Genomic DNA, 20750 nt, shown 5'->3' with positions numbered 1-20750 from the left:
AAGATAATTTCAGCATTAATGAAAGATGATTTCAAAATTAAGAAAAGAGATAATTCCAAAATTAAGAGAAGAGATAATTCCAAAATTAAGAAAAGAGATAATTCCAAAATTAAGAAAAGAGATAATTCCAAAATTAAGAAAAGAGATAATTCCAAAATTAAGAAAAGAGATAATTCCAAAATTAAGAAAAGAGATAATTCCAAAATTAAGAAAAGAGATAATTCCAAAATTAAGAAAAGAGATAATTCCAAAATTAATAAACGTGGTAATACCAGTTTTGAAATGTATGACATCCATATTTTTATGGGCATCTTTTTCTCAGCCACCTCGTTGGGCATTTTGCCTGTTGTAGCGTTGTATTTGTATTAACCAAAGATAACTTTAGCATTAGGGGCCGTTCAAGTATTACGTAAGCAAATTTTGAGCCATTTTTGATCCCCCCCCCGTCAGCAAAAGTCAGCAAAACGCTGACCCCCCTCCCCTCCCCCTCTTGTCAGCAAAATTTCGTCATCAGCTCTGCCCTCTGAATTCTAACTCATATTTACATAAAGGGTGGTCGATGACGTAAGTATTATCCAAACCCCCCCCTCCCCCCTTGTCATCAAAAGTCTGCAAATCGGAAACCCCTCCCCCCCCCATCGATGATGACGTAATACTTGAATAACCCCTTAATAAAATATAATTCCAGCATTAACGACAGATAATTAAAGCATTGACGAAATTGATAATTTCAAAATTAATGAAAGTGATAATTCCAAAATTAATGAAAGATAATTCGGAATTAATGAAACATGATTCCAGAATAAATGAAAGAAAAATTCTAGTTTTAATGAAATAGATAATTTCAGTTCCAAAATAAATGAAAGCGATAATTTCAGCATTGATGAAAGATAATTTCAGCATTGATGAAAGATAATTCCAGAATTAATGAAAGATAATTCCAGAATTAATGAAAGATAATTCCAGAATTAATGAAAGATAATTCCAGAATTAATGAAAGAAAAGTTCTAGAATTAATTAAAGAGATAATTTCAGTTTCAAAATAAATGGAAGTGATAATTCCGGAATTAATGAAAAAAAAATTCCAAAATTAATGAAGAAAAATTCCAGCATTAATGAAAAAGAAATGATTCCAGTATTAATGTGAAATAAATAATTTAATCTTTTTTTTTTATCTTTCTCCATGAGTTCTCCATCCTTTTTTTAATCTTTAAAACGCATTTAGAGACAGAACTGTACATTTCTATGGAGAAATTGCCAGGAACGAACTTTGTTTTCACCGAGTCACGTGGTTTTCTTGCTTTTGATGTTTCTGCCGTCGCGGCGGTTGGCTCCCTCTAGTAATATAAGCTCGTTGATTTTTTTGCTGTTCAAATTTTTCTCGACTTGTTTTTTGTTTTTGTTTTTTTGCTGTCGTTGAATTTTCGCCAAACACTTCTTGGTAGAAATGTTATGTTTGAGTAATCTTTCCCCCTGATTTTTCAAAAATAGTGGGTATGATTTTTTTTGTATTTTGTGGGGGAATTTGTTTGGGTGGTCGATTACGTAGTTTTGCCAGTTCTTTTGTACACTTCGCAGCCGCGAAAACACTTGGCTGATTTTTCCGCATTTGCAGCGCACTGGCAGTCAACACCGCGTACTTCGGTGTGCTGTATTACGTCGTGAGATCCGGTACACAATATACATCGTTGGGGGAAGATCACATTCTTCGCCGCGATGTACCATTACCTTCTAAAGCAGAAGGTGCTCTAGCTCTTGCTCTAGAAGGTGTTGGATGTACCCAGGTCAGGCATCGATAGCAGATACTAATCGATATACGGCTCGGGTTTCTTCGATATCTCTCAATCGATATAGCAACGAGAAGCTTGAGATCGAAGATATATTTTGATTTATCGTTTGACGGTAGGTCAACCTTCCATAGTGTGGCAGTTATCTCGACCGCGCATTTCGTCTTTGAGAGCGAAGTTGTGAGACCATTATCGGGTCGAACCCTGCTTCATTTAGTTCTTGTTTAATGTCCTCGGCCGGCATAGCTGAGTCGAGTCCTCGTATAATGACGCTGAAGGTTTTGGCATCAGTTGCAGATCGCCTCAGAATTTCCATGTCATTATCTGCTAGGTATGTCAGTATTTTTTCACGGTAGATGACCGGAAAAATTCCCATTTCCCTTCGGGATTCATACAAAAAATATTTTTTCATAAGAAATTTTTTTTTCTGTAAAGTTAATTCTGTTAGTTTTATTCATTTATGGCACACACATATATATAACGTGATTCCAATGTTTTTGAAAAAAAAAATTTATATTTGCACCAAATCTCTTCGTTTAGCTCTTTCTTTCTTTTTTCAAGCTGGAACAGCAAGATTTTGAGATTTTGCTACAAACATTTATTTTCATGAAAAATTAGATACCATCTGAAACAAATTAACAAATACCATACGACAGAGAATTAAAATAACTATAAAAAAATTTAAATTATTACTAGAATCCTTTGAAATTTTGTAAAAAAAATTATTCAAGTCTCGGAAATGATTTGTAAGCTTTTTTGGGAATGACCCAGATGCAATCTTTACATTCTCTGTCCCAGAACAGTTAAAGTGGACCAAAGCTGTATTAAAGCTTCTTAATACAGCTTTGAAGTGGACTCACGGAGAAAAGGTCACGCATTTTATTCCCCCAAACCTCTCTTATTCTATCTTCCTAAACTTCGTCTTAAAGATATATTTAGCCCAATTCAGATGATTCATACTTATAATATTCCATATTACCTGACGCACCATCTTTGAAAAAACAGCGTCTCGTCTAACCGGGAAGACTCGCTAGTGAAGAAATGAGCACAGCGCAATAAAATGCAACACTTGTGATGCACGTTTATGTGCTTAGTTTTCAATTGCTGGGTGCATTTCTACTAATTAATAAGCACTTTAGATTTCTGAAAGCGGAAAAACAAATCTTCTGCTATAGCAGCCGTGATGATGGTAACATTCCAGCGACACTGAGTCATAAGCATCCTTGGGACATTTTGAAGTAGTTTATTATTGTTACCTTTAAACTGCCATACATTCAGGTGACGAAAACCCAGTATTCCATATTACCAGCGCTTCCTATATTAGCTCGTTCACATCAAGAATGTGGTTGAACCAGCCATCTCAGCATGGCGTCTGTGATAACCCTATGCAATACTGCTAAAAATACCCAGGTGACTTTTCAAGAAGTGATGCCGCAATTGCTTGTTGGTAGCACGTTGTCATAGTGTTGAGTTAAATTACGTAATTATTTTTCGTGACTTACTTCATGTTTGTAGGTATCTTTGAGGTACAACGCTGCCATCCAAGGCCAAGGATCTTTGACTTTACTTCCTCCTAGAATTCGTGGTTTTGGTTCCTGCTCGCCAATTTTTTTCATTCCCACACCACACTTAGAATAGTCTGGAAATCGAGAGAGAGGGTCATATAAACTAAAACATCTTAACATTGTCTTTGACTGCCAAGCAGAGCAGGGCACCGAGGGGATTAAAAGGCAGACAAACCTGCCGCAATTGGTGTTAATTGCTGTGCAAAGTTATTGTGGACTAAAGGGTCCTATGTAGGGTCCGTTCTGCTTGAAGTATTTTGTTGCTTTCTGGATATTATACCGAGGTGAATAGGAAAAACGTGTTGTTTCTCTCCACCGGGAATCGAACCTGGGGGTGAACTATCTCTGCGGTCCTTAGCTGAAAAAAAGTAGTTGAGCTCCGATTTGTCCTAAGCTGGCCGGAGTTCGACTTTTCGATACTATCTCTAAGCTAAGGACCTTTTTTTAGTAGTTACTTAGAACCGAAGCTAAGGGCTGCCTAGCACTGGTCGTGAAGCAGTAGTTCACGGCGGCCATGTTGGAAGGGAAGAAATTTCGCCACTAGCCGCGTGCTCGCGCTATCATATTTAGCGATAAAATATGATTTTTTGAAAATGAATTTTATAAATATAAAAAATATAATTATAATTTTTATAAAACAATTTTATTCAAGAAAAATGATCGATAAAACATCGTTTATATGTTTGGTATCTTCTAAATTGAAGCACTTCATCGTTATATCCTCCAAAACCTGCTGCTGTTATATACATGTATGTTGACATCGGCGAATGAAGCCGCCCGCGATGAAGTGCTAGCACGTTAATACTAAGGTAAGAATTATTTTAGGAAGAGTTTTTAAACGCATTCTTAATATTTTTTTGCCCGCTAAATGTGTTGTTTAAAAATATATATGGTCATAATGTCACGCAATCGAGTGGCAGTGGATCCCACTTGGTGATGCTGAAATATATCAAAAGCTCATGTCTATTTTGGATTGTATTGGATGTATTGTATTACATGGCAAATGAGATATAAATCTGCAATCACTATAATATCAGATTAAAGTTTCACATTCTATGTGTTGTGTTGTATTTAAATTTTTTAATGAAAATTTGTGTCTATATAAATTGAGCGTGTGTGTGAATAAATAATTTTGAATATTATTGACATGATAAAAATTTGTGCTTGGATGACTATGCTATACAATCAGTTATAAATGAGCAAATCGCAAATTTGTGTTTTAGATTAATCCATTTAATGCATAAAGTAACTAAGCTACAGCTGCAATTGATTGATAATAAAATATTGCACCTAATTGACAAAACTTTGAATTTTTTTTGTGTGTGTGACAAGTAATGTTAAAATTTAAATAAAGCGTGGCAAATTTTTGTAGTAATATTAAGCATTAATTTTTCTGAAACTCGTGCACTGAAGGATTAAAATCTTGAGTTGATTATCAATCTTGAACTGTTCGATCATCTATGATTCATAGGTAATACAAGTAAACTTGTATCCGGTTCATGGGTCCGAGCCCCCCCCCCCCACTAACATTTTTGGAGACCCGGCTCAGCCCCCCCAAAAATTAGTATGAATATGGTTTCCTCATTTTGCAATGATGAAAAAAAAAATTTTAACCAAAAGTTGTCCTAATTATGAATTTGTTAATGGAATCAATCTGCTCAAAATTCTAGTTCTTTTAAAAACTCTGGATGATCTTTGGCTTTATTATTCCATATGACAATACATTTATCTCATTTCTTCCCTGCCGTTCAATCCCTAATTGCACCCTCCCTCAGTGACAATCCTTACTGCCAGAAGGCACGATTGACGAAGTTTCTTTTATTGGGGAGGGGTCTTTTTCTTGTTTGCCTTTCAAAAACTGAGTGTCTCTTCTTTTGTTCACTGCGACGGGGGGGGGGGGGGGGCATGGCATCGACACGAAAAGAAGCCACAATATGCATGGTGGGGAGGGGGTTGAAAATTCGAAAGCAATGATATTGAAACCGTTGAGTCCCGTATATGCGGGAGAACCAATAACTTTTAGCCCCGCCCCCAATGTTTTCTTGAAAAATATTGGAAAAAAACAGTACATTCTAAGTGTCCATTCATAACAGATCTTGAGGGCCGATGCCGAAACATTTTTCAAGCCTCTTTACAACAAAATTTGACTGGGGGTGGGGGTAGAACATAGAATCAAATAAACAACAAGTGAATTATAATATTGATTTTAAAAAAAAGGAAATAAAAAACAAATGATAATTTTTCAAAGGTTCAGGAGCCTCTTGACCAGAACCAAGAACCTCGACTCCTCAAGAACTTCAAAAGATTATGTTGATTTTACAGTTGATTTTTTATTGTATATTATGATCCGCCCGTTGTCGAGTGTTGATTATGTGAAAAAAAAAAAAAAAAATTCCACCACACCCGTCCTCCGGGTACGCTTCGATATATCTCTGAGTTTTGAAGCGGGGTATGTCCGATCTTCAAAGGTCCAAAGAGCCATAGGCGTAAGCTTGTATCCGGCCCACGGGCCCTAGCTCCCTCCAATAATTTTGCAGGACCGGCTCAGCCCCCCCCCCCAAAAAAAATTGCCTGGATACGTTTCCCATATTTGGCACGGAGAGGAAAAACAATTTTTATGATTAAAAAATTCCCCCCCCCCCCCAAAAAAAAGTTTTATAAAAAAAATCTCAAAATTTTATTTTAATACTTTTTTAAAATCGCAATCGACTTGTCCTTGGCTTTTTTTTTGTAACAACGGTCAACAACGACACTCGATTTCCAATTATCATTCTCCCTCGGTGCCAATCACAGCTGCCCGAAGGCGTGCATCTCTGGATGGCATCTGGAGACGATATGGGGTGGAGGTGCTGAGGTGCTTTGGTCCTTTCTTGTTCCCGCTGTCGGAAAACTTAGAAGCATCTCTTCTTTTGTTTGAACGTGACCCTTGGGGAAAGAAGCTTCCAGACGATACAGCAGGAGGAAAAGAAAGGTTAAAAAATAGACCAATAATGATTGAAACCGAAACAAGTACACTCCGAGAGTCATATTTTACTTATCGAGTTCGGGAGCCCGGGCCGAAACATTTTTGACAAAATACTGTATGACTAATAACACCGAGACAAATAAAAAATAGCTAAATAAAATGAAGTGAAACCTCGATATAACGATTGCGGACCAAGAAAAAATATCGTTGTAGAGGGATTATTGTTATATCGAGAGGAAACATTATCATCACATGCACTGAAATTTCTGTTGCTGTTGGCATCTTTTCTGAATCGCGTTGTTAGTACCACCAAAAAAATGCGCTTCGAGTATTTATTCACTGCAACAATAATTTAATTGATTAATAAAATTAATTTGGATGTATTACCCCCATAAAGAGCTTAATCGCAATACGTAGTGGCACATCCTATAGCAAGGCGCCAAGGCTGGGATCTTTGGTGCGCCCCTAGCCAGACTGATTCCCATGGGCCCCTACATAGTAAATTTACAGCGTGAAAAATAAAAAAAATCACAAGAATCATCCCGGGCTGGAGCCCTGACAGCCCCACCAATGTGGGTGGGGGGCCATGCAGAAGCACCCAAATGAAGAAAACATTGAAGGGGCTTAAAGTTTCTGGTCCTCCCGAATATACGGGACTCAAGTACGGGACTCAAAAATAAATTTCAAAGAAATTAAGTTTTATTTAAATATCAGTATTTCATCAGTCATTGCAGAAAAATAACGTGCGGCGCGCTGTGATGTTTCCCCAAAAACTTTTGGCCCTGGGCAGCAATTTCGAGAGGACGGCAAATTTTAGGGGGAAATAAAAACAATTTTTCAAAGTCATCGATTTTTACACTGTGGAGATGATGTAAAACTACATTTGTTTCAGTCCCCCCCCCCCCAACTCGACAGCAATAACCCACAACAGCGGTTCTCAACCAGTGCTCCTAGCCCTTGGGGCTCCGTGTGAACTTCCCGGGGGCTCCGCGGTAACTCCAGGAAAATAAAATAAATCAGTAAATTTGATAGATGATTACAAAAAAAGAGGCCTACAAATTTTATACAAAAAAAGGGATAAAAAATTTACTCGTTAGTAAATCATCCCGTTAGTGAAGTCATATTTATTCGGTCCTCAGGCGTGACGTTATACCGAGGTCTGACATGATGAAATGGTGTCAGACTCGGAAAAGTGGTTTGTTGCAAGGGGCGGAGAACCCCTAGAGATTCAGAAATAAAAATTTGTTATAAGCATAAATTTGTAATTGTTTCTGCAAATATGTTGAACACACATGGCCCTCACATCCTAGAGCAGGGCTTCTATGCTGGGATCTTTTGCGGGCCCATTATGGTGAATTTATAACGTGAAAAAACAAAAAAAAAATGACGCGAATCGTCCCATGCCTCAGGGCGGGAGCCCTGTCAGCCCCACTCTTGTGAGGGCCGTTATTGAACAAGGGAAGGATGAAAAATCCGCGTTTGCCGTGTGAATTCCCCCCCTTGTCTTTATTGCTTGTCTTTAGCCGCCAATAATAGAGGCATTTCCCATACCACCTCTTTTTCTCTAAATTTTCGGTTGTGTGGAGACTTTCTTGCTTTGCCCCAGGGATACAGTGGGTGCACCAATAGGACAGGGGATCCAGACACACGTTTTACATTTGTGCTACTCGCCAGAGGCCAAGTAGAATGTAGAATACCTGGTGAGGGATTGGGAATTTCTGATATTTATGACCAGCCTAAAAATCTCTAGCAGTCCAATTATAACGATGGAGGACGTATTAACCCAAGGTTTCTAGAATATGTATTAACCTGCTCTCAGAAATGAACGAAGTAATTGACATGTGCATGTCAAATGTCAGCGACGAATCAGTGAAGTACCAGCTGCATATATTGTGTTTTGAATCTGTCAGCAAGGTGCGCATGACTAGTGATGTACCGTACAGTTTTCTTTGCATGCAGTGAATTACGTTGCAAGTTTCCGTTGTGCTTTTTTTCCAGTGTTGTATTGTTCATTTATTCAAATGATAGGCTCACAAATATAAATTTTTGTTACGAATTTAGAGGAATGTTTTCAAATTTTAGAGTAGAAAAATCGCTTGAAATTTATAAAGTTACACAATTTACACGAGCATCTATCGTGAATTCACCTAAACGAGTGTTTCACCTAAAACCGAACAATCTCCTGCTCTTCAGCTGACTTTTATGGTGAGTTACAATGCAGAATTTTTTTTATATAATTACCTTTTTTTTTTCTAGCTAAGATTAAATACAAAATTCGGTCATAAAATATAATTTACACTAAATTATTAACAAAACGTGCTAATAAATACGTGTTACGTCAATGTAAGTCAGCGCAAATATATTTAAATGTATGTCAAGATTTCCATTTCCCAACTGTGAATGAAAACTATTCAAAATTATTCTATGAAATTCGATATTAAAAAAGACCTTTCGATTAATTTTGTGATCAATTATATTTTCCAAATGAGGATGTTTGCAGTTGCTGATGAAACGTTCGTTCATACGTACCTATTTTGACTTCTGTACGTTATTAATACTGTACCAAAAAGGAAAAACGGTCTAACAGTCCTTTAAGACCGTAAGATAATAATGAATTCAACTCATAAATTTAAATTAATTTTTAAATTAATTAATCTCTTAAAAGTGTTTAAGTTAATTAATCAGTTGTTTGTGTGAATGGTTTTAATTAATTAATCAATTAATTTGCACTGGATTAAAAAGTAATTGGTTGTTTATTAATTATTTATTACCTTATGAACGAGTAAATTATTGCAGACCGGGCCGTAGACTCATAGAAATTTGATTCATCGGGTCGCGGTTTGGAAAAGATTTAGAACCACTGTTTTAGGAAGATTTTTGGGAACTCGTATTACGTCTAGGCCTGCTCATCTCACTACTTTCTTGGGATGGATTCCATGACCGGGCTCCAGCTCGAGGCAATAACAATTACTCGATGCGTGGCCCACTATTTAGAGGGCTAAGAAGAGTGGAGGGGGTACGAATTCTATTATTGTGTTTTATTTTTTACATCATAAATTTATTGAACGGGGGGGGGGGAAGGAAAATTTTTAATCTAGAAACCCACCAAAAATCCCAGTTGTGAGTCGCCAACTTTTAAATTTTTTCGCTGATTTAAAATGATGATTGACCACAGATCAGTGCTGTCTCAACGTATGGGCCGAATCGGGCACGGCCCGGGAGCCTCAACAGAACAGGGGCCTCACAAAAATGTCAACTGTTTGATATTTTCGGAATTTGCCAGGTAGGGCCTCAAAAAAATCACTTGGCCCGGGCGCTCACGATGCTCTTAAGACGGCCCTGCCACAGATATGGATAAAAAGTGGAACTAACAAGCAATGCGCCTAAACACGCCTAAAATCACCTGTTCTTAATTAGGGATCCTTGGAGGTCAGTGAGCTTTAGTGAGAAAACAATTAACTCATTTTTCTTATACAGTAAAACCCCCTCTTAACGGACACCTCCCAGATGCTGTCAACCCCTCTTTTTCGGCCAAATAATAATTTACTCTTGTATAATACAAGTATGTATTTGAAACCTATGATTAATGGTCACCCTTCTTTTACGGAATTTTTTTTTTGTCCCACTGGTGTTCGCAAAAGATAGGTTTTACTGCATTACACACTGAGTGGCCACATTATTCTGACTAGTTGACAGTTTTAAGCAAATGAACTATGGCGCCACACTGTTGCCGCTAGAGGGCTAGGCTGTCATAAAAAAAGGAAAGCTTAGTTACTGAGACTATAACAGACTGATGCAGAGCCGCAATTAGAGGGGAGCAGGTGGGTCTGCTGCCATGGGCGCCGGGCCAGAGGAGGAGCAAATTTCCCCTCTTTACCTATCATTCAAAATTACAAGGGGGTGCCAAAATGCGTGCTTGCCCCGTGCTGACCAAGAACCTATTTAGTTGCGGCCTTCGTAGTATAGGTCAGTCGTTCTAAACATTTGGAAGCTCGTGGCCTGGTAAATCTCTTGTGTACGTGAAAGGCCCGGCTTCACAATGCAAATATAACCCAATGATAGACATTTTTAAGACAAATCTAATGGTACTACCAGGGCCACAACTAAGGGGGTAGCAGGTTGGTCTGCTGCCCCAGGCCAGAGGGGGGGGGGCACAGATTTTACCATCTAACCTCTTCTTCAGCATTATAAAGGGGCGCCAAAATATCCGGGAAGCGTGCTTGCCCCGGCTGACCAAGCGTGTAGTTGCGGCCCTTGGGTACTCTACTCTGGTTTAAATAGTTTTCCCGGTCTGGACACAAGGCTTGCGTCCCGCTTTCGTAGCGAAATTGTTTTGCGTTTTATCTCGAGAAGTTTGCAACGTAAATAGAGATATTGGCATCGTCTATTAGCTATTTCAAAGACAAATCCGATGATACCAATATCATTATGTCAATAGCGACAACGCTGTGTATTGTTTATAAAAGTTTTCTCTGACGCGGTCCCGCCCTTTTACATGGGCAATAGCTAAAATTGGCTAAATCCGATAGAGCCTGGTCCACGTTTGAAACAAAGAAAGTACCGACAAAGAGATTCAAGGCACAAAGAAAGTGTTCATATCGAAACTTGCGGCCTTGTTGTCCACGACTCGCAGCCTACCACATTTTTTTTCCACAAAAATAGAAACCAATGACTTTGAATTAAAACCATTAAATTCTTTAAAAAAGAGCTATGGCTGGAGAAGGAGAGGGGTCATTTTCGAAAAAATTTCAGTAAAACGATTTTCGCATTTAAACGACGTTTTGACCTGTATGAGCGTATGAACTTCGTTTATACGACGCGCCGTATAAACGAAGTTTCGTTATATTGAAACAGAGCCCCCCCCCCCCAACATTTTGAATTACTTTACGCCTATGAACTTATGTCTACTTGTACAACAATGACTGTCTCAACTAAAATAAAATGTACAGCATACTTAAAGATTGATAAGCATAATAAAAAAAAATTCTCTCTCTTGTTCTAATTTCAGATAGATAAATCAACATTTAAAGATGCGGATGAAAGTTAATGAATAATACAAAATGTATGCAATTCTTGAAACGCTGCGATTTAAGAAAAGTGCAACAACTAAATTGTGATTATGATAGCTCTCTATAACCATGTGTAAAATAAAATGTTTTTGTATGACAAATCTTGTGTTTGATTCTATGATTTATTTATATATATACGTAATTCATGTTTCTATTAATAATCAACTGAAATGGCATATATGGTCTATGGTCAAATCAATGTTAATCAATGTTATCAAGTGAAGTTATTTGTTGGAAGCTAAGTATGAAACATAGACTGGTAAAACATATTTAATATACACATATAAAATTCTTCTTAATATTGAAATATTTGCTGGCACCAACAGGTAATTGCTCATTTATAAAATTGTTAATATTTTTAATTAAAAATTATCAATTTAAAATTTAGTTGCTCTAAAAAGAATTTATAGTTCATTGTTTCAATGAATTTATTTGAAAGCAATAGAATGAATAATAATAAATCATTTAACGAATTGATCTCTTTAAATGGAACTCAGTATTAAAAATATTATTCAGCAGAATGCTTGGGAGGGGGGCTCAACCAGTGCCGGCCACCTTAATTTCAAATCTTATGTTTTGTTGTGAAAATTCTTTTTTTTTTTTAAATTTCAGTTTCATCAGTACGAGACCCACTTCTTGCAGCAGGGGCCCTAAATACTCGTTTCTTCAATTATCCAAAAGCACGGGTCTTCGGAAGGATTCCAAGTGTGGGGCCGACGAGCACGGACAAGAAAAACATTTTTACTATTATTATATACTGAATTTTAATGTAAAAATTTCCTTAAAAAAAGTGAAAAATGCCGCGCCCTCATACATTAACAAAATAAGTAAAAAAAACCAGCGATATCGGTGCAAAAAAAAAAAAAAAATTGCAAAACACGGGCGACAAAAATTTATGGCGAGAAAAACCCCTCGGAAAAAGTTTGCTTACAATCAGTTGTAAACATGAAATCGCTGCCACCACCAGTGAGGAAAAAACGATTGTTAAATAATTAGTAGTTCAAACGGTATCCCGATTGGATGGAGATCCGCTACTCTAGAAACCAAAAATATTTTCTCCTCTAACTACTATTTCACGTCACGTGGTCTAAAGGATCGGTGGTTCACGGTTCCTCGTAGTTCCTCTCAACCGCCGGTAGTTGAAGCGGTCCTTAGTAGTTCATTCGGACTAGTAGTAACTAATGGCTGCAGAGATAGTTCACCCCCAGGACCTCTGGCATACCGGACAAGCTCACTTACCATTATACCATAGAAAGACAATCCTTTTCTCCTTAAAACGCACATTGCAGCGTGACTTGCTGAGTAGAGACATTTCAGCATCTTTTTAACTTCAGCTAATGGCCTCCATGAGGTGGCGTAGAGATGGATGATGATTTTCTTTGTATGCAAGAGGTGCTAAGTTCGATTCCCGGTGGAGAGAAACAACACTTTTTTCCTATTCACCTCGGCATAATATCCAGAAAACCTATTGATTTCATGTATCTTAGCCGAGCAAAACATCATCCATCTCTATTTTGTTGAAACTTAATATATATATTATACGGACCATAGAGAAAAGAAAACTGTAATATAAAAAAATAATAGTTTTTAAATTTCGATCACTAGGTGAAGAAAGTGATGCATGGAAAACACGAAACCCAAATTGAAAACATAAAACTTTATTTAATCACAGCATTTAATCGGCGTCGATCACATGCTTTAAGTGCGTTACAGCATGTTAAAAGTAGCGTGAAGGGTTTCTTGAGGAATTGCAGTAATATGGCGGGTAACGTTTGCTTTGGATTGAGGCAGTCTGTATGCTTCTTCCATAGATTATCTTTCAAAAATTCCCACAATAAGAATTCGTAGGGATTCTGGATTCGCATGGATTTTCGTCCATGGCCATTCGCTATACAGGTGCCCGCCAAAAATCCCAGTCTGGGTAGGGGGAGTGATTTTGATAGAGAACCGTGATTTTTTTAATTATGTAACGAATCTGTTTTTCCAGTATGGACATTTTTACTAACACTCTGTGGCCTTACAGCATATAATGCGTTTTGTTTGTTTATACGTTGTTAAAAGAAGTTGTGAAGAGAAAATCTATCTTCCAAGAGAAGAGAACGTGAGTTGGAATGTGGCTTCCGTTCTGTAAGGTTATCTGTTTTGAGTGTGCTTCGAAATAAAGGCTTCTTCGTTAAGTTCCGTAGTTTCGTGTATAAATTGGACACCCCTCGAATATCAAGTGTCTGGGGATATTCCGCCACCTCCCGGAAAAGAGACGCACCTCCGACGCGACGTCCCCTTATAAAACTGGCGCCCAACGTCGTGGCTCGAACTCAAGGCGGTACGAAACGGATATTCGATCTCAACTGTGAGGTTCCTGATAGCGCCTAAAATCGAAATGGTGTACTTGGCCAAAGGTAAGAAATATGATTTGATCCTACTCGCTCTAGAATTAGGAGAGGAAGTTCCGAATGATTCGCGTGTAGTAGATCTCAAACACATAATAACGAAGTCCTCCGGTTATGAGGAAGAATTCGTGAAAGCCCTGCTGGTTACTATTATCGGAGAAAGAGAGGGAGAAGAAGAACGAGCTAGAATAGCTGAGGAAAGAGCTAGAATCGTCGAAGAAAAGGAACAATCTAGGATCGCCGAAGAAAAGGAACGAGAACGTTCGTTTGAACTTGAAAAGATACGGTTGCAGCTTGAGTTTCAATGACTCTCGCAACCGGCAGAAGAGCCATCCGTCGCTCTCATCGATCAGCCCAAGTTCGACGTGAAGAGGTTGATCCCGAATTTCAATCCGAGTGAAGATGATATGTCGCTATTCCTAAAGTTGTTTGAAAGACAGCTAAAATTCTTGAAAGTGGAGAAGGTGAACTGGGTTGCGTATCTGCTGGGAGTTTTGCCGAATGAAGTTGCTAAGCTCATTGCTCGAGAACCTGAAGATAAGGCCATGATTACGACCACATCCGGGAGGTTCTCTTACGCCGTTGCAAGCTGAGTGCGGAAAGGTTCCGGCAGCTCTTCTCTACTCACAGAAAATCACCTGGGAGTACCTGGAAGGACTATCACTTTGAGATCCAAAGTTATTTCGAAGTCTGGCTGTCCGAACTGAATATTAGAAACTTTGACAGCGCTGAAAGATCTGATGATTTCGGATCAGATGAAGAAGAGGATTCCACCCGAAGTAAAAGAACATTTTCTGGATGTTTGGAGTGAGTGGACTACCCCTGATGAGATCGTGGAGAAGCTTGATGCTTATGATAACCTTCGAAACAAAAAGAGCGAGACCCAATGTGAGAGGAAGAAGTTGCAGTCAAAGCAACATGAACCCCCTAGGTCCCAAGGCGACAAAGGGACTTTCATTTTAATCAACGTGCGAATCCGGAATCGGAAGATGCAGGACGTCATACTGTCTTAAGATGTTATGGTTGTGGGGAACCTGGTGTTACCAAGTCCCGATGCCGAATGGATAGACCAGGACCCAGTGTCAACGCTTTGGACTTACACAGTTTATCATCCCATCCTAATACGGAATCGAAAGATGTCAGTAGCAGTCATATCCTAAGATGTTACGGGTGCGGAGAACCTGGTGTCGTCAAGTCCCGATGTCGAACGTGCAATCCTGCCACGAACACTCCAGAAGTTAGTGTCGACGCCTTGGACTTTTACAGTTTCTCAACTGAGAGACGTCAAAGAAATTCTATCGAAGTCATGATCTGTCATAAGCGTGGAGCCGTGTGTGCTGACACAGGTGCCACACATTCGGTGGCAGGGGAGGAGCTATACCATCTCTCACAAGAACATGGTTTTCCCTTTTCCCGCAAGACTATCGTTATGAAACTAGCCGATGGATATGCTCGTAGAGCCGAAGTCCTAACTACGACTGTGGACATTAACGTCCAAAGTAAAGTGATTCCCACCGAGATGATGGTGCTACCACAGGCCAGAGAAAACCGAACCCTTCTCGGTACCGACTTTCTCAGTGATGCTGGTATCATCCTGGATGTTCAGCAAAGAAAGTGGTACTTCTCTGAAGCTCCTACGAAGCGACATCCGTTCGTCGAAAGCCCATCTGAAAACAGTGCCCTCCTGGCACTACCTGCTGAGTCACCCTCGTGTCGACTTCGTGAAGATAAAGGTACCCACCTTACTTCTCAGCAACGAGAACTTGATTCATTCCCGCCGGAGTTAAAGCGATGCTTCAAGCCGGGGGAGGCCCGATACCTTTCATCGAGCAGCGAGAACTTTATTCCTTCTCAGAAGAATTCCAAAGATGCTCCAAGTTAGGGGGAGGAAGACCTTTCCTCGAACACCAGATCAACATGAGTGGTGATGACAGGGTATACCACTGTAGAGATGGCCCTGAAGGCTACGAAAAGTGTCGCGTATCAAATTGTCGCTCGACCTTGCGAGGAAGACATGCTTGCTATAACTGCACGCAAATTTTCCAAAAACACATTTTTAAAAATTACCTGAACATCTTCAAAATAAGCACAAAGCAGTTCTTTCACTTGTCTGGGCACATGGCCGTAGCATACCTTCTCGGGGCCCCGGGGCAGACATTTTCTTGGGGTCCTTTAAAGAGGAAAAAATTATGCAAATTAGTGTACATTTTTTGTGAGGCCCCCATTTGGCTTTGGGGCCCCGATTGCCGGGACAGCCCTGTGTATGCTAACATGGGGTGTTGCACCACCTTGCATAAAGACACACAGTAGTCTCCAAACATTCTCGTTCTTTTAAGGCAGGAATGACTCGTTGCTGCAGAAGTTCGGAGTGAGCATTTGTGACGGAACATCCCTCACGACTCACATTTGAGCATGTTAGTGACGAAAGTAGAATGCACATTGAACAAATGCTGCGAATGTAAATACTTCAAATGAAGTTTTATGTTTCCAATTTGTATTTCTTGTTCTTCGTGAGCCACTTCTTCACTTTGTGGTCAAAATTTGAACTAATATCGTTTTATTGCAGTTTTCTTTCCCCGGTGGTCCATCGTTCAGTCGATCCCGCTTATAACGTTTTTCGAAAAACCGTCATGAAAAACGTTGTGAACGGAAAAACGCTTTAAACGGGAAATCATAAGAGAATTAGAGTTAAGACCATGCAAACAAGTCGCACCAAGTGGTAAAGCGTTCTAAGTAGGAACGTTATAAGGAACGTTAACCAAGTTTAAACGAAACACGCCAACCAGAACGAGTTCTACAGAGGTCTGAGTAAAACCAGTTTAATTATAACCACCCTGTATAATAGAATAATTGGTATCTTTAGTCATGCGAGCTTACCTACGGTACCGTTGGTTATTTCTTCCACGAGCCATTCCAAGGAGTTGTAGCTGTCGAGAACGAAGACGAATTTGTCATTTTCTGTCTTTGGCTTCGACGCGATGTCGTACAGCTGGTTCTTGTAGATGCTTCCAGTGATGCCGATGCAGTAAATTTCGACTCCAGCGTCTTTAAGAATCTTCGCTTGGTTTATGGGATCTCCGCCAGTGTTCGCTTTTCCTTCGTGATAACGAGCGAATGTTAATGAGTGAATTTAATAGCATTAAAAGATTGAGAGGCCGGAAGCCAGTACACTATCTCGCCGCTGTGCTGTCGTGTGGGCATCGTGATGGACTCACATCGCGTAGTCCCGGGTTCGATCCCTGCACAGCGGCGGTCGGCTGAAACTGAATTTCTTCGGTTTCTCGACTTTAAGGCGCAAATGCGAGCCGGTCTCCCCTTTGGAAAAAATCTCGCCGCAGCGATAACAAATGACAGCAGAAAAATTACAATCAATAAAATATTCATTCATTGCCTGTTTTGTTTTTAGGAGATAGATGGCGGTATCCGAACACATACATGCACGAAATTTACGTAAATGCAAAATTAGGTGTCACATGCCACAATAATTAATTCCGACACAGCCACTTCATAGGAGGTAAAATGGTAGTATATTTCCTCTGAGGCGGATTGGGACAGGGCTGTGTACAGTTGGTGAAGTAAAGTATGATACATCCCATTCCCCGCCTCTGGAGAAAATTTTCCCATTCGAATTGTGAATTGAAAAAAATTCAAAAAATTAATTATGGCTTTTTTCTAGAAAGTTCACTGATTCGTCACCGCGACTAGCCCAAAAACTTTTTCTTTCTTTTTTTCCTTTCAAACCGAGTGCAACTCAGGTCTATCACCATCTATAGGCGATTTACTACCTAGTGAGTTGTACCGGAAGTGTAACTGTGTGTGTACCTAACAGTCTGAATGTGTATGTAGTGTTGTGTTTGATTTTTCAGTGTCGCCATCTGTACTTGAGAACTGAAGGAGCCCAAAAACTGACTATTTTCGTCATTCCGCCATTGAAGAGGTTCTTCAGAGTGCATCTGATGCGAGCTCTATCAATTTCTACTTTTCTGGAATAACGAATGACACAGATATCTGGCGTTGAAGGGTCTTTTATGCCCTTTAAAAAAAAAGGAGTACCCTTGTATGACCCCGGAAATTGAGGTCAGATGCGAGGAGAGCCGCGATTAGATACTTAATCAGCAGGGGCATGCACACATTTTGGCGCCCCCATATTGAAGGATAGGTAAAAGGGTGAAATTAGCGAGATCCTCTGATCCAGTGCCCGGGGCACCAGATCCGCCAGCTCCCTCCTAGTTGCGGTCCTGAGTGTGTGGATTCAATTCAGTTGAACACACATAAATATGTACAGTGAATCAATCCTCTATAAAGGACCACCTCGTAATTGGGTCACTTTTCTCTGGTCCGTAACTTTTCTGTTTCACATTAGTTGACCGCTATCAATGGGCCACCTCTTTGAAATTGTAGTTTTCTGAGGAACGAAGAGTGGCTCTTTCAGGTTTTAGTGCATATGAAAAGAAGGAACCTGTTTTATTGCATGATGTAATTAAAAAACAATTATTTGAAGAAGAAACTAGTTCGGTTTCCAACTTACCGTCTGTGAGGATGAAAACGACTGATTTCATGCCCTTAGCACCCAGAATCTGTTTGGTCAACGGAATCATGCCGGTAGCCAGAGTTTCGAGGGCCCAACTTGTAGCCGTTCCTCCCTCTGTAAGAAGCAACTAATTTTATAAATCGGTTCCCAAAAGAGGGAAAATAATATTAGATGTAGCCAAATTCTTCTCCTTAATGTTAGGAAAACGAACCTGCCTATGTTTTTTTTTTGTCGACGAATCTATTGGAAATCAGCAACGCGAAGAACCGGTTTCAAATTAAACTACTCACTCGCATATTCGATTTTGTCCAGTTCGTCCAGAACCTCCTGCGTTGTAGTGAAGTGCACTGGAAGAAACTGTATTTCGGCTTTGGAACTAAAAGTCAGGGCTCCGGCTCGTGCACCTTCCTTCGAAATACCAACCTGTCCGTAAGAAAAATAAATAAAATCAACGAATTCAGTGAAATCTCATTACAATACTCGATATAACGATAAATCTCTTCACAACATTTGATTGGAATTGCCTATACAATAATAATATTAAACTCCTTTTTTTTAGATACAAGGATTTCCTTTACTGCGATAAGTCCCTCTATGGCAGGGGTTCCCAACGTTTTCCAGTCCGCGTATCCCCAGCTAGCTCGGTTCCTTTCCGCGTACCCCCGACCTCGAATCCTCCAGGCATCTCCCCCCCCCCCCCCAATCTGGTTCATCCATTACAGATTCCGAAAACTTCCCTAAAAAAGGTTTATGTTGAATTAAATTAATGGTCTATTGAAACAAAAAAGGCATTCGAGGCCATCGTGCAAATTAGAATTTAATTCAAAATGTTTCAGGTTTTTTGGCCGACGCGAAGTACAGTTTTTGTCTTTCGATGTTTCGCTCGCACGAGTGGCGAACATTTTCAAAAACTAATTTTTTAATTCGTGAAAATGGTCGCCACTCGTGCGAACGAAACGTCGAAAAACAAAATCTGTACTTCACGTCGGCCAAAAAACCCGAAACATTTTGAATTAAATTCTAATTTAAATGGTCTATTTTTGATTATACAGTTTTTAATTTTTGAAGTAAGCAAACGAAGGCTAACTCAAAGATAGGAAAAAAAATTAAAGTGATATTTGGGACTGTATTGAATTACAATGTTTTGGAAAATAAAGCTCAAAAGAGGATCAATACAAACTCAAATCCGAAGCTGAGTTCAATTTGCTTTTATATTTGTTTTTTATATAAGTATACGAAGAAATGCCCGTTCAGCAAGTTTCGTGCTAACAAACGTCAACAAAAACATTATGGCTTTTCTAGAAAGTTCATTGTATTCGTCAATGAGTACTCTATTCGCCACGAGCCCAAAAACGAACTAGGTTCACCATTCCGCCATTGAAGAGGTTCTTCAGAGGGGCATCTGATGCGAGCTCTATCAATTTCTACTTTTCTGGAATCGATATCGAAGCTGGATTAAAATACTCTTCTTTGAAATGATTAGATATCCACCGATCACCCATTTCCGGCTTTGAAAACTATTTTTCAATTGAAGATTTTAATCCTTCCAAGTGCTCAACTGTCTCATCACCGATTGTTAAATTTATCTCGGCTTGTGACAGGAAATCGTGAAGTGTTTCGAACACTTTCAAAAAAAGTCTACCTCGTGCCGAAGTTCGAACAGCCGCGTCAGGACTTAACCCCGGGACAACCACCTGATTCGGTGTGCAAAAGCAGTGTTGTGGAGGCTGTCCATGACTTCACACAACAATTTAAACAACCTGTAGTTGGTAGGATTCACCTTGATAAAGTTGACAACATTGACCACTTCATCAAGAACGTTTCGCAAATTTGGAGGCTAAGGTTTCGATGCAAGGCTCTGTCTGTGAATACAGCAGTAAGTCCATTCCATTTTGAGGGCGACTGAGAATTCGCCACGCATTCACGAAGGCCTGAATAGCAACCTTCCTTGAATTTTCCTTCAACTGTGGCGATAGTGATAGTGATAGGAACCGAGAGACACCCAGGCTCTGTCACACTCGGTGATGTAAGCACATTGTCGGTGGGGACTCGGGTGCCTCCGGGGAACCTAACCATTTATTGAGCTTGAGAAAGATATATTACATACATGGGCAGGTGCCATTACGCACCTCGCCAGTAAACAAGTATAAAATTTATGATCGAAAAAATGGTGATTCATGTAAATAAATCACAAAATCACAATTATAAATCACAGGTTATAAATCATGAAATCTTCATAATAATCGTCATAATCGAGAATAGTTCTTGATAAAACTTGATTGGATTCTCTTCAAGGATTTTCCTAGAATCAGTTACAATCACATCAATGAAAACTGTCAGCCTGTCTGCTGCTGGGTTGATCTAATTGCTGCAACGTGTAGTTTGATTTGGTCCAAAGACATTCGTCAGTAATTGCTGCTTGTGTCAAGCTTTTCGATAAGCC

The 20750-nt window shown here is 39.4% G+C and overlaps 1 protein-coding gene across 3 annotated transcripts in view; it reads right to left on the bottom strand.

The window, feature by feature from the left end:
* Positions 1 to 20750, bottom strand: part of LOC149084264 (complement factor B-like) — an 86852-nt gene that overhangs the window by 26733 nt on the left and 39369 nt on the right. For all 3 annotated transcript variants that reach the window (XM_089234628.1, XM_089234627.1, XM_089234629.1), the window contains 4 exons: positions 18598 to 18730; positions 18305 to 18421; positions 16654 to 16872; positions 3290 to 3426 (listed from right to left, as the gene is read on the bottom strand). In XM_089234628.1, the coding sequence (XP_089090754.1) occupies positions 3290 to 3426; positions 16654 to 16872; positions 18305 to 18421; positions 18598 to 18730 (606 nt within the window). The remainder of the gene's footprint in view (positions 1 to 3289; positions 3427 to 16653; positions 16873 to 18304; positions 18422 to 18597; positions 18731 to 20750) is intronic.

The sequence above is a fragment of the Pholcus phalangioides genome, unplaced genomic scaffold (assembly GCF_987345545.1).
Source record: "Pholcus phalangioides strain wild (caught in Gottingen) unplaced genomic scaffold, Ppha-v1.0 ptg000008l_1, whole genome shotgun sequence".
In the NCBI taxonomy this organism is placed as follows: domain Eukaryota; kingdom Metazoa; phylum Arthropoda; class Arachnida; order Araneae; family Pholcidae; genus Pholcus; species Pholcus phalangioides.
Note: the sequence above shows the minus strand (reverse complement) of the source record. Positions and strands in the feature narration are given on the sequence as shown.